This window comes from Cucurbita moschata, unplaced genomic scaffold (assembly GCF_002738365.1).
Source record: "Cucurbita moschata cultivar Rifu unplaced genomic scaffold, Cmos_1.0 Cmo_Scf00043, whole genome shotgun sequence".
In the NCBI taxonomy this organism is placed as follows: domain Eukaryota; kingdom Viridiplantae; phylum Streptophyta; class Magnoliopsida; order Cucurbitales; family Cucurbitaceae; genus Cucurbita; species Cucurbita moschata.
This window is the reverse complement of record NW_019268559.1, coordinates 1,689,997-1,702,558: the sequence shown is the minus strand read 5'-3', so window position 1 is coordinate 1,702,558 and position 12,562 is coordinate 1,689,997. Positions and strand designations below refer to the sequence as shown.

At 38.1% G+C, this 12,562-nt stretch overlaps 4 protein-coding genes across 7 annotated transcripts in view; 2 read left to right on the top strand and 2 right to left on the bottom strand.

Moving 5' to 3' along the window:
• Positions 1–3,351, bottom strand: part of LOC111433751 (trafficking protein particle complex subunit 11) — a 10,044-nt gene extending 6,693 nt beyond the window's left edge. Inside the window, exons 1-5 of one of the 2 annotated variants that reach the window (XM_023070933.1) lie at positions 2,855–3,351; positions 2,713–2,774; positions 2,528–2,642; positions 2,291–2,414; positions 1,722–1,802 (exon numbers count right to left, since the gene is read on the bottom strand). In XM_023070933.1, the coding sequence (XP_022926701.1) occupies positions 1,722–1,802; positions 2,291–2,414; positions 2,528–2,642; positions 2,713–2,774; positions 2,855–3,207 (735 nt within the window). In that variant the 5' untranslated portion in view covers positions 3,208–3,351. Of the gene's footprint in view, positions 1–1,721; positions 1,803–2,290; positions 2,415–2,527; positions 2,656–2,712; positions 2,775–2,854 lie in introns of those variants that run through there. The other variant, XM_023070934.1, reaches the window with a different exon arrangement.
• A 493-nt stretch (positions 3,352–3,844) lies between these two features.
• LOC111433493 (thioredoxin reductase 1, mitochondrial-like) lies at positions 3,845–6,103 on the bottom strand. Its single transcript, XM_023070531.1, has 2 exons — positions 4,863–6,103; positions 3,845–4,020 (listed from the first exon to the last, which is right to left on the bottom strand). The coding sequence occupies exons 1-2, from the start codon at positions 5,911–5,913 to the stop codon at positions 3,953–3,955; spliced, it is 1,119 nt and encodes a 372-aa protein (XP_022926299.1). The 5' UTR covers positions 5,914–6,103; the 3' UTR covers positions 3,845–3,952.
• Positions 6,104–7,414: 1,311 nt separating this feature from the next.
• Positions 7,415–11,049, top strand: LOC111433841 (uncharacterized protein At3g52155, chloroplastic). 2 transcript variants are annotated; one of them, XM_023071086.1, is made up of 5 exons: positions 7,415–7,964; positions 8,128–8,227; positions 8,479–8,658; positions 9,400–9,517; positions 10,738–11,015. In XM_023071086.1, exons 1-5 carry the CDS (start codon positions 7,730–7,732, stop codon positions 10,804–10,806), a joined length of 702 nt encoding a protein of 233 aa, XP_022926854.1. In that variant the 5' UTR covers positions 7,415–7,729; the 3' UTR covers positions 10,807–11,015. The 2 variants fall into 2 exon arrangements, with proteins under 2 accessions (XP_022926854.1, XP_022926855.1); XM_023071087.1 differs by lacking the exon at positions 7,415–7,964 and having other exon boundaries at positions 8,073–8,227; positions 10,738–11,049.
• An 808-nt stretch (positions 11,050–11,857) lies between these two features.
• LOC111433838 overlaps positions 11,858–12,562 on the top strand; it is a 7,517-nt gene continuing 6,812 nt past the window's right edge. Inside the window, exons 1-2 of one of the 2 annotated variants that reach the window (XM_023071082.1) lie at positions 11,858–12,230; positions 12,328–12,496. In XM_023071082.1, the coding sequence (XP_022926850.1) occupies positions 12,456–12,496 (41 nt within the window). In that variant the 5' untranslated portion in view covers positions 11,858–12,230; positions 12,328–12,455. The remainder of the gene's footprint in view (positions 12,231–12,327; positions 12,497–12,562) is intronic. The other variant, XM_023071083.1, reaches the window with a different exon arrangement.

Sequence of the window (12,562 nt, the reverse complement as noted above, 5' to 3'; positions counted from 1 at the left end):
TTTTTTTTTTTTTTTTTTTTTTTTTTGGGAATGAAAAAGCACATTTATAGTGCAACATGAAATATTTTGCAAGGACGTAGAAAAAAAACCAGCCCAACAAGAGGAGTACAGATTCCACTAACTAAGAAGCTCACTCCAATCCAAAAGGATAAGACCTAACTGATGGTTATAAAAAACCATAGAAATCGATGCCCATAAAGAGGTATTAAATCTAATAATATCCCAAACCTCATTGGCAGATCTCTCTACCCCTAAAAATCTCATTGTTCCTCTTAAGCTAGAAACCCCATTAAAAAACAAATATACACGCCTGCCAAAGGACTCAGCCTCTTATCTCAGAAAGGGGGGGGTCTGAAGAGTCATCATAGAACAACAAACTCTATTCGAGCCAAGCATACCCTAAAAGAGGCCCAACAACAATCTCAAATGACTTGAGGAAACTGACAGCCCCACAAAATGTGGCCAAAATCCTCTGATGCTCACCTACACGACGCACATCATTGCGAACCAAGGAAAAAAATAAAATAAAAGAGAAAGCAAAGGCTCCAAGGAAGGAGGGCGAAGGGACACATAATAAGTGAAAAAAAGAATTAGATGAAAAAGTATGCTTGAGGATTGGTGGTCCAAAGATACATGTCCCTCCTCATACTCACATGAACATCACCTAGAAGCAAAAGAAGAGACATCAAGACGACATACGTCCAAAGAAAGAAGAAATAGAGTTACTCCACAATCGAACTTAATTAAGGTTTGATTGAATGGCTCAAATGCAATCTACCACAAGAATTACTTGAAATCTTAGAAATGACAAAGATGATGCTCAAATTTCTAATAGTAAAAGTATCAACTTGAGAGCTCAATTCCATACATCCAAAGTCTGATATTTATAGCTTCTCCACACAAGAAACCTCCAACCCTTCAAATGTCCACTAAAAGAAGTTAGGACCATGATTGACGTACCTTCCCACTACCTTTCAAATGTCCACTACAAGAAATGTGAGTATGAGGAGGGACATGTATCTTCATTCCCCCCCTCTCCAACTGTGATTGGCAAAGATCCATGTTCAAATGTCCACTACAAGAAATGTGAGTATGAGGAGGGACATGTATTTTCATTCCCCTCTCCAACTGTGATTGGCAAAGATACATGTCTCTCCTCCTTATAAGGGAGAGGTTTCCACGTCCTTATAAGGTAGAGGTTTCCACATCCTTATAAGGAATGCTTCGTTCTCCTCTCCAAACGATGTGGGATCTCACACCCATGTTCCACTTCAACCTTGCAAATGTTGACTTCCAAATCTCTAAAAGGTCCTTCCTCACTTGAGTCAGCTTGTAACACATAAAATAAAGGTTGGATCAAGCCTATCAAATTTTTTGAATGAAGAATGAATGCTTATTGAATCTTGGCCTTGGATCGTGTAATAAGTCCAGTTGGAACATTTGGAACACCACAATCCTTATCATGAACCCTCTATCCTGTTTTTTCATCTATAGGTGCTGCCATAGGTTTTCAATATCGCTGATTGTAGTTGGATTCTATTGCAGCAAAGCACAACATGAATAAGGTATTTGACTTTATCTCAATCTACCACTTAACTAAGATTTATAACAATAAAAAGCCAAACATATGACAATAAACAACCCAAAATCCCAAAATAAAGCATCACTCAACTGGCACACGCAAAAGAAAATGAAAGTTAACATTGTAAACAACAATATACCTCCCACAGCTTGTTGTAGGCATCCTCATAAAAGCGTAAAGCTTCAATCCAGTCACTTAGGAACTCTGCATAAACGGCAGCCTAGCACAGGATGGCATAAAGACGAATCAAGACCAATCGAACAACTCCAGAACAAACAACATATGCAAGCATAGAATTTCTGTATACAGTGTAATACGAAGAATTGTGGTACTGTTACCTACTTGTGGGGATTTTTTTGCCAAGCTATGCACCTTTCTGATGTTAAAATACATTCTACTAACTAGAGTTGTACTCTTCTATCGTAATTATTTTTTCAAACACGAACTTGATAAAGGCTGAAAGGGTAGATCTTTGAAAAACGTCTATTTTCTAAAAATTGTTAGAGTGCATTATTTATCTTCAAGACCCTCTTCAGATAAGTCTAAGCAATAATGTTGGCAGAGGTGACTGAATAACGTTACCATGGATCAGGACCAGTCAAAATTTCATTCTTAGGTAAAAATCCGTTAAATGGAAGTAAATTGTAGAATATCCTTATGAATCATTTGAGAAGTTTGATTACTGTGTTGTGAGAGAAGAGAACTTACTTTAAAGCAATACCGAATATTCAACTCAGTGTAACTGGAGGTCCTCTTTTCAATTCGTGTTTTCAGCTTCCTTCCTTCATCTTTATAGTATACATTTGCTAGCTCTGAGAAGGAGTTCCGTAGCCTGCGCAAGGGCGTTACAAATAATATTCACGAAGTTGCTGCTTTTCAAGTTGGTAACAAACAAGTGCACGTGCGTTGCAAAAACATGGAGGAAATGCAAGAAAAGGGAAATGCCTGTGAAGGGATTGCGATAAATCCGAAGCATCATTAGGCTTAACAAAGATGACATATTTCGTGTCCACTTCAGCACGTTTGCGCAGAGCAATCATTCGATCCTCGTTGATATCATCTGCATTGAAAACCTTAAATGTATATATAATTACAAAAAATGAACAATCAGCCGTGGACAATGTGTTTACCTTTGGAATCAGAATGGACAATAATGACAACTAACTTGATGTTCCTCGAACGAGTCACAGCTCTGGAAATCGAATCAAATTGATTTCAGATTAAATTGGTAGTTCAATTAACAAAGAACAGTGCAAAGTAAAAAGGAAGTACTTGAGGTGATCGAGATCGGAGCAGAGCTGAAGCCACTGGGCAGGATCGCCAGAAACATGAAGAGAGGGGAAAAGAGCAGCAACAACAGCAGGAACCTTGGTCCGACGCTTAAGAAGCCAATCCCTCTTGAGAATACCGGGAGGAGGAGTGGAAAGAGAAGGTTCAGAGGATTCCTTGGAGGAAGGAAGAGGGAGGAGAAAGGAGATATTGGAGAGGTCGGGGAACGCAAGGGTGTGGATCGGAGGCTGCTCGGAAAGGAGGTGGTTGGAGATGGTGGGGTGAAGGTCGGGGCATCCAACGAGCGATATTAGCCTCACAGGCGGCGTTCGAAGCTCTTCTGGGTAATTCTGCATTCTTCTTCTTCTTCTTCCTCTTCAATGGATTCCTTCGACAGTGGTTGTAGGGAGAAGAATCAAGAGGAGAATGGCGGATCTGCAGTGTTGCAGGATTGTGATGGAATCAACAAGAACTCACGACTGAAGGGTGAAATTGGCGACGGTCAGATGTAAATTCTAAATTGTAAATTATAATTGAACTCAAAAAATTAAAAAAAATATATATATATTGTAATTAGGTGCAAATTCATTTTTTGAGGTTTTATTTTATTTGTGCTCATGAATTTTGTTAAAAATAAAAAATAAAATAAAATATTTTTTTTTTTACTACCATATACCTCTTATTATTTAATTTCAATAATTATGAAATAATATTTTATTTTTTTAACCATATAAACATTGTCTTTTAAGAGGGTAATTAATATCATATTAAAGCTATTTTAAAATTAACAAATCTTACAAAATCAAGTAATTGATACAGTTGTTTCTTCTAAAAAAAATTAATTATTATAATTATAAAAAAAAAAAAAACTGAAAGACTTTGACTAATTGTGAGGTTTATTTTTTATTTTTAAGATTTTTTCATAGAGAATTATTTTTAATATAAATAATATTAGCTAAATTAATAAATATCTAAAAAATATTCTTACCCTTAAAAAAATATCTAAAAAATACATTATGGGAAGTGGTAAACATATTCATCAAGGATGAGAGAAGGATTGATGGGGTTTAGGTTTTGAATTACTGAAGAAGTAATCAAAATTTACAGTTTACTGTTTTCAGAAGTAATTTCTTGCAGGTAATGTTCTGCATCCAAAGCAGCCATGCATCCTGCATTATTATTTCAACAGAATCAGCCACAATATGAGAACTGAACAGAATTACCCTGAAAACACTAAATTAAACAAAGTTTGGTTCCATTTGAATCGAAGGATAACAGACTGAATCAATATCATTAAACACAGAAAGCAAGAACCCGATGAAATATTGTCAGATCCATAAACTAGTACATGGTAGCTGAACTTCCGTAGAAATTTGGCTAAGCCCAAGCTCACTACTAATAGATATTGTCGGTTTTCACTTTTGGGCTTCCTTCGCATACTAGGGAGAGGTTTCCACACCCTTATGAGGAATGTTTCGTTCCTCTTCCCAACCGATGTGAGATCTCACAATCCACCCCCTTGAGGGTCCAACGTCTTCGCTTGCACACCGCCCAATGTCTATCTCTAATAACATTTGTGACAGTCCAAGCCCACCGCTAGCATCGCTTGCACACCGCCCAGTGCATGTCTCTAATAACATTCGTGATAGTCTAAACCCACTGCTAACGGATATTGCCCTCTAGAAGAGGGTGGATCGTGAGATCCTATATATGGAGAGGAGAATGAAAAAACATAAGGGTACGGAAACCTCTTTCTAGTACAATATCTATTGACGGTGAGCTATGTCCTAGAGTGTAGAGATCATTGTAAATTTGTCGCTACAAGAAATTTCGTTCAAGTAATGGCTAGACGGGTCGATACAATCATGTTTCTGTGCAACAAATCTGGCAAAATTCATGGTTTGAGCTATGTCCCTCTAACCCCAAGTCTTTATTATAACACCAAACTTGATTTGAGAAGTTTTGAATATCAAATGCAAGGGGAAATAACAAGGAAGTTGAAAGCACTAACCAGTTCCAGCAGCAGTAATGGCCTGTCTATATCTCTTGTCCTGAACGTCTCCGGCTGCAAAAACTCCACGAACACTGGCTCGAGTTGTCCCCGGCTGCGTCACGACGTAGCCATCGGAATCAAGCTGAAGCTGCCCATCCAAGAACTTGGTTGCCGGTTCATGCCCAATTGCGAAGAACAACCCAGAAACCTTCAAATCGGACAACTCTCCACTAACAATGTTCTTAACTTTCAAACCTCCCAAAACCCCTCTGTCTCCGTCGCTATAGGCCTCAACCACCACAGAATTCCAAAGCACGTCGATCTTAGGGTTGCTGAGTGCCCGCTGCTGCATGATTTTTGATGCCCTAAAAGCGTCCCGTCTATGGATGATGTGCACTTTGCAGCCGTACTTGGTGAGGAAAATCGCTTCCTCCATGGCTGAATCCCCACCTCCGACCACCGCCAATGGCTTATCCCTGAAAATCGGGGCGGCGCCATCGCACACTGCACAAGCCGATATACCGCGATTCCAAAACCCTTCTGGTGCATCGCCGGAGCCTGGGAACGACAAACGCTTAGCAACAGCCCCTGTGGCGACAATTACAGAGTCCGCGAGTACGGCTTTTGAATCGGTGAAAATCTTGAAAGGATTCGTGGAGAAATCGACTTTGTTAACCGTCTCGGTGAAAATCTGTGTTCCGAAACGGAGAGATTGATTCCGACATCGGTCCATGAGATCCATTCCGAGTACGCCGTTTGAGAATCCGGGAAAATTCTCCACTTCGGTGGTGGTTGTGAGCTGGCCGCCTGGCGCAATGTCGTTGGCCATCCATCCTTCAAAGAGAATCGGCTTGAGCTCCGCCCGGGCGGCGTATATGGCGGCGGTGTGGGCAGCCGGGCCACTACCGATGATGCAAAGCTTGGTCCTGAGATTCTGAAGATGGAGATCGTCCATGGCGGCGATTTTGGAACCGGAACTCGCAATACTAGAAGAAAAAAACGCCGCCGCAACGGTGGTGGACGCTACGCCGATTAAATTCCGGGCTCTTCTGAGAAACCCAAATGTCATTATGCTCTTCTTCTTCTTCTTCTCCACTCTTTTCTACCTATCAATCACACAAGAGTTTATTCGTTTCCCCAGCAGAGCTCTGTTGTCTGAAGCACATTGCAGCCTTATAAGCGCGGAAAATTGAAACCTACCTCTATGAACCACAACTCTACATCGAACCAGTGGCTTATAAAAATTAACCCTCTTAATCTTAATCATAATATTTAAGATTGCATAAATGACATTTTTAGAGGGAGAGAGGAAGGAAAGAATATAAAAAGGAGCTTCCTTTCTTAGCTTCTTAACCTCCAACCTGCTGTGGATTAAGACTAAACATTTTTACTACATCCATAGGAGCTCTAAACAGACCATACAAGCATTTTCAGCTCTTCATCATGACAAAAGGCAGCCAAGAATTAGCATCAAGAAAGCTACGACTTGGTTGCAACTTTGAGTAATCAATCAGTATGTGAGATCTCATATCCATTGGAGAGGGGAACAAAATTTTCTTTATAGCTGTGTGGAAATCTCTCGACTTATTTTTGGTTAGAGAGGGGAATGAAGTTTTTTTTTATAAAGGTGTGGAAATTTCTTACTGTCACGCAGTGTTTTAAAACCCTGCAATGAAAATGTCAAAGAGGACAATATAGGTTAACGGTGCACTTGGGATTTTACAAATGGTAGTCCAAAAGTAAAAACGTGAAGAGAACAATATCTACTAACGGCTTTTACAAATGGTAGTCCATAAGGGAAAACCCAAAAGGAACAATATGTGCCGGTGGCTTTTACAAATAGTTGTTTAGAAGGAAAAGTCCAAAAAAGACAATATCCACTGGTGGTGGACTTGGGGTTGTTGCAAATGGTAGTCCAAATGGGAAAGTCCAACAAAGAGCTCACGGGGGACTTGAGTTTTTACAAATAGTAGTCCAAAAGAAAAAACCTGAAGAGAACAATATCTGTTAGGGGCTCTTACAAATGATAGTCCATAAGGGAAAACCCGAAGGGTAGCTGCTTTTACAAAAGTTGTCCAGAAACTTGAAGGGAACAATATCTGCTAGCGGCTTTTACAAATGATAGTCCATAAGGAAAATTCCGAAGGGAACAATATCAACTAGCAACTCTTACAAATAGTTGTACAGAACGAAAAGCCCAAAAAGGACAATATCCACTAGCGAGTGGACTGAATTGTTGCAAATGGTAGTCGGGAAAGCCCAACAAAGAGAAGGCCCAAAGAGGATAATATCTACTTAGGCGGTTACAAATGGCAGGATAGAAAGGAAAGCCTAAAATAGACAATATCTAATGAATTTGTGCTGTTACAAATTATATTAGAGTCATATTAAAGATCTCACAATTGTACTAACCGTGACGGAAGACTGTGATAAATTAAGGGTTTAATTAAGAATTAATAAATAATTGGGTTACTATTATTATTTTTAATGGACAAAATGAAGTTTTAATTTTTATTTGTATTTTATTTTATTTGTAATTATTATTAGTGTCCGACAAAAAATGATTTGGGAGTTCCAAAGCCTTATCTACTCGTCTATTCGTTAAGCTCCCTTCCTATTCTCGTTCTATAGATTCGAGCGAGGAACTCTCGAGTTGTTTCCAGAGATTGATTCAGCTTATTGACGATTTAAGCATGGCGATACATCCCATTGAGCGAATCAAACCAACTACGATGCGGCTGGTATTCGATTAGGAAGAATCAACCACCGATTATCAGTACTGTTTCAAGATTTAACCTCGCCGTAGCTTCTCCGAGCTCATTCGGCTCTGTCGCCTCTCTGGTCGAATCGAACACATTCCGGAAGTGATTCGAAGATTCTGTACAATGAATGCTTCATTTTGTTGTAATCACATTCATCAACACCCACAGTTTCTTAAAATTCAACATGCAAGCTCCTTCGCGAGGGGGAGAAACGCTATTCAATGGCCATCTACGGTTATTCAGACGGCGGAGAGCCAAGTGGCGACTGAGGAAGCTACCTCTCAATCGGAATCTGTTGCTCGTCGCCTTATTCTGCTTCGCCATGCCAGGAGTTCGCGGCAAAAACTTTCAATGCGAGGTGACATTCTCAAATCTATCAGATTATTTGCCTGTCTACATAGCGATGATTAACAATAATTTTCTCTGATGCTCCTTCATTGTGATATTTCATCGTATTCTATTATGGCTCTGTTAAGATCAAATGTCAATTTCTTTTGTTCTCTTTTATCATTGTTCACTAGATCACGATCGCCCCTTGAGTAAAGATGGAAAAGTTGACGCTATTAAAATTGCTCAGAAACTACAAGAATTGAACTGGATCCCTGAACTTATTTTATCCAGGTTAGGTTTATCTTCAACTGATTATACGCTTTCCCGATGTCTTTTTCTCCCCTTCATTCGATTGATCCTGTTAGAACTTAGAATTCCTTGCAGTACATGTTTATAGGTCTGAATACTTAATTCGTTAGGTTTTTCCTATTTCCATTAATCACTTCTCTTCAATTCTTTGTATTAAAGTAGGGTATTCAGGACAAAAATTAGAGAATCTAACTGTCTAGCGTTTGGGTTTCGACTTGCATTTACTGGAGCAGTGATGCCAAGCGGACCAGAGAAACACTTCAGATAATGCAGGAGCAAGTTGTTGGTTTTTCGGAAGCTGAGGTTCATTTCATTCCCAGTTTTTATTCCATTGCAGCCATGGATGGTCAAACTGCGGAGCACCTTCAGCAGGTTATCAGTAATTATTCGAGGAATGACATAATTACTGTCATGTAAGTCTTATTGCCTCTATTTATGAAAAGGTACACATGCATTTCTTTGTTGGGTTAAACAGTTTCACAAGAAATAAAACAAGTACAAAGGACGCATTGGATTGTTGTCAATAACGTCTTTAGTTTTGAGATCATTGTTGTTTATTAGTTACCAGTGGATACCTTTCTAATTGGTAAGGTCATATCAGTGTCACCGAGGTGAAAAATGTTGCTCCCCCACGGCACTTGCGCAACATGTTTCCTATACTTCATTCATGTATTTGTTGTTCTTGTATAAACTATAACAACTCAAGCCCACCGCCAGCAGATATTGTTCACTTTGGCCTGTTACGTATCGCTGTGAGTCTCACAGTTTTAAAATACGTCTATTAGGGATTGATTTCCACATCTTTGTAAGGAATGCTTCGTTTCCCTCTCTAACTAATGTGGGTTCTCATCCTTGCTGGCACATCTTTAGTGATTTCCACATCCTTGCTGGCACACTGCACAGTGTGCAATACTTCATGTTTTAATCTCCTTTCATGTCAGTATTCGTTCCATTTTGGAGAAGATCTATTATGAAGGCATATTTTCTCATTCTATGAATGGAATTAAGTATAAGAACCTTCCCACATGATGTTTCTCGTTTTGAATGGACAAAAATTTGCAGCACGGTTTCTTGCAAAGAATTGTGAAATAATAGTTTGATGTGGACCATAACTTAAATAGGGAAATGGTATGACAGAAATTATTTTTATGCAGGTGTATGGGACATAATAAAGGCTGGGAAGAGGCAGCCTCGATGTTTAGTGGCTCCTCCATAAAACTGAAGACATGCAATGCTGCTTTGCTTGAGGCTTCGGGAAAATCATGGGAGGAGGTCAGGCCTTAATCCTTCTGATTGATGTGATTGATTTAACTTTCGAATTTTATGGATGGCTGAGTAAGCATGTATTATAATTGAATATGTACATACAGTACCGTAGGAATATAAGTGATGTTCGTTGTGGTTTCACATTATTTGCCCTCAGTTAAACTTAGAGGAAAATTGACTTTTCTTTTTAAAAACAATTTGGATACCAATACTTCATTTCTATTTCCCGAAAATAAACTTCCTTTGTAGTTTGGGTAGATTTGATCCCACGAAATCTTCGCTGGATTACAGAGCTGTTCATGCAACGTTGCAGAAAATGCACGTCCACGTCTAATACAATAACCAATCTATGCTACTATATTCTCGATTTCAGAATGTATTTTCTTTAGGATCAAACAAAACTGATATAATCTGAGACATATTTCTTCAAATGCTGGAAGTTAAGCAGCTCCTGCCCAACATGGAGGGTCGGGGTTTTAAAATGGAGGTCAATTTTCAAATCCGTTGTCCTACCACCATTAGTCAATGTGTGGTAGGATGTTGAGCATCCGAACCTTTCCGAACCTTCCAAAAGTGAGGGGTATGTTTTGTTTCTTGGCACTCTCTTTCTTTGAAAAGATTGATTCAAAAGAGTCCCGAATCATTTACTCCAATAATGACCGGTTTGCGGTGTCTGGTTCATCCTTTCTAGGCCTTTTGACTATTAAAGATTAATTAACCATTTAGCCAAAGATGCACATCCTATTGTAAGCAATGCTAGAGAGTCTTTATAGGTGAGATAAGAACCCTGCTTTCCTTCCTAGGGGAATTTCTTTACATGATATGATTCTAACTGTTTGTGGCATAGCGCCGTATTAGATTAGAGCATAACGCCGTATTAGATTAGAGCATAACATCCAGTTGAACTGGGCGATTGTCATGGAGTTAAGTGTCATGGTGAAAGGATGTGATCACTAATTGCTGCAGGAGCTTTAGATAGCTTTTGCGTAAGGATCACAATGTTCTGGAGCCTGGTTATAAATGTTGAGCCTGTTCTTCAAGGTTTATGATACTCACATTTTCTCTTTTCTTTTCGGATCAAGAGTCAGGCTCGCATGGTATATACTATTCTGTGGAACAAAATATGTTCATATTGTTATTAGTATATGCATGCTTTCACTATAATGCCAAGTAGCTTTTGAATAACTCTTTCTCCTACTGATCCTTACCCATTGTAATCTATTCAGGCATTTGCTTTGGCGGGACTAGGTGGGTGGAAGCTTCACGGCATAGTACAACCAAATATTAGATCATAGAACATTTTTAAGTTTTCTTGATTAGTCTAGCAACCACTCTGCTGTACCCAAATTCACCCTATGAATGCTCATACATCTATATAATCTTTCTCCAGGGTGTTTACAAACATTTCGATTTCGACTGTTGGCCTTGTGCATGTTTTCACTGAACCCCTTTTTCCCGTTGGAGACTCGGAATTAGTAACCATTTTCGTTGTGGGGTTTCTTTACGATTAAGTATAATAGAGTCAAATGATTGTTCTACCAGAATATTTGAGATATGTTCGGGTTCACACACTTGTGAAGTGTATATTAGTGAATATTAAAAAAAGTGAAGTACTTTATACAGGTACCCAGTATAAAAAAGTACTACTCGGGAGAATATTTATGAGAATAATGTTAGGATCACACAAAAACGCACATACTTGATCTAGATGAACACAAAGAACAGAATAGAGAAAATGCAAGGAGAATATTGCCTATAAGATTTGTATTGATGACTTAAGTATGTACAATATGATAATATCTGTCTTACTACGTATAAATGTTCACTAAGCTATAAATAGCTCCATGACCTAACGAGCTTTTAATTATTGAAACTGCAAATAAAAATATTATTTAAGTCGTCATCATTAAATTTTAATCCATAGAACATTAAAAAAAAAATAATAAATAAATAATATTTATTTCACAACCTACCACTTGGCACTTGACCACGTTTAATGCCAACGTTTAATGATGAATTAATCAAACAACATAAGAACGTTACCTTTTTACCAAATAATTTATAAACAAAATTAACTATAATGATTAAAACAATTGCTAAAAGATTAACATTTAAACATTAAATAAAAATTATAACGAGTTAAATTCATTTTTTTTATTTTTATAATTTAGTCGTCAAAATTTAATAACTTTAGAATTAGTAATGAAAAATGAGCATTAAGATTTATTAAAAAAAATTATGATTAATTTTGATAATAGAGGTCAAATTGTTACCAAATTTAAAGTTATAATAAATGAAAATTCATAAATGGTTATACATTTAGAAATTAAATTGTTAGTTGCATCTAGAAGAATATACACTTTGTTAAAGCGAACTGCTGAAGGAAAATCCCATGGCGGCATAGGAACAGCACATCAATGCACCAGAAAGATTCTGGATAATTGTCTCGACGTAACTTCCATTAATTTTTCTATTTCCCTCTTCTGTAGACCATACGATTCTCGAGAAGACGGGCAAGTTTCGATATCGGGAAGTACTTCGTAGGGACTTTTCAATGATCGTGAAACTCTGGACGAGAAACAGCTGCGTCAAAGGAATTATCACTTCGAGGGGCCACCAGCTGGGTTGCCTTTGTTTGCTGCTGTTTTTGTAGCCGTATCTTTTGGTCTCCTCCTTGACTTATGCGGATGATTCTGGATCTGGATATGCTTACTACCGAGTAATGTGTTTGTGATTTTGTTCATTCGTTGAGGGTTTCGTCGTTGGTTGATTTTGCTGTGGTGGGTTGTTTATGGTGTTTTTTTTTGGTTTTGCAGATCGAGAAGTGGTTTTGGTGTTTGAGATGCTTGTGGAGCTTCTTTTTGAAGAATGGTGAACTGAATTTTTGACTTGGGATTTCCATTTCTATGAGGTGGAGTGGCTGTCGGGGACTCTTGGAATCGATATGATGGATCAGTTCATCAATTTTGTTATTCGGCCTCCTAGGTACTTTTTTTTTTTTTTTTTTTTTTTTTTTTTTTTTTTTTTTTTTTTTTTTTTTTTTTTTTTTTT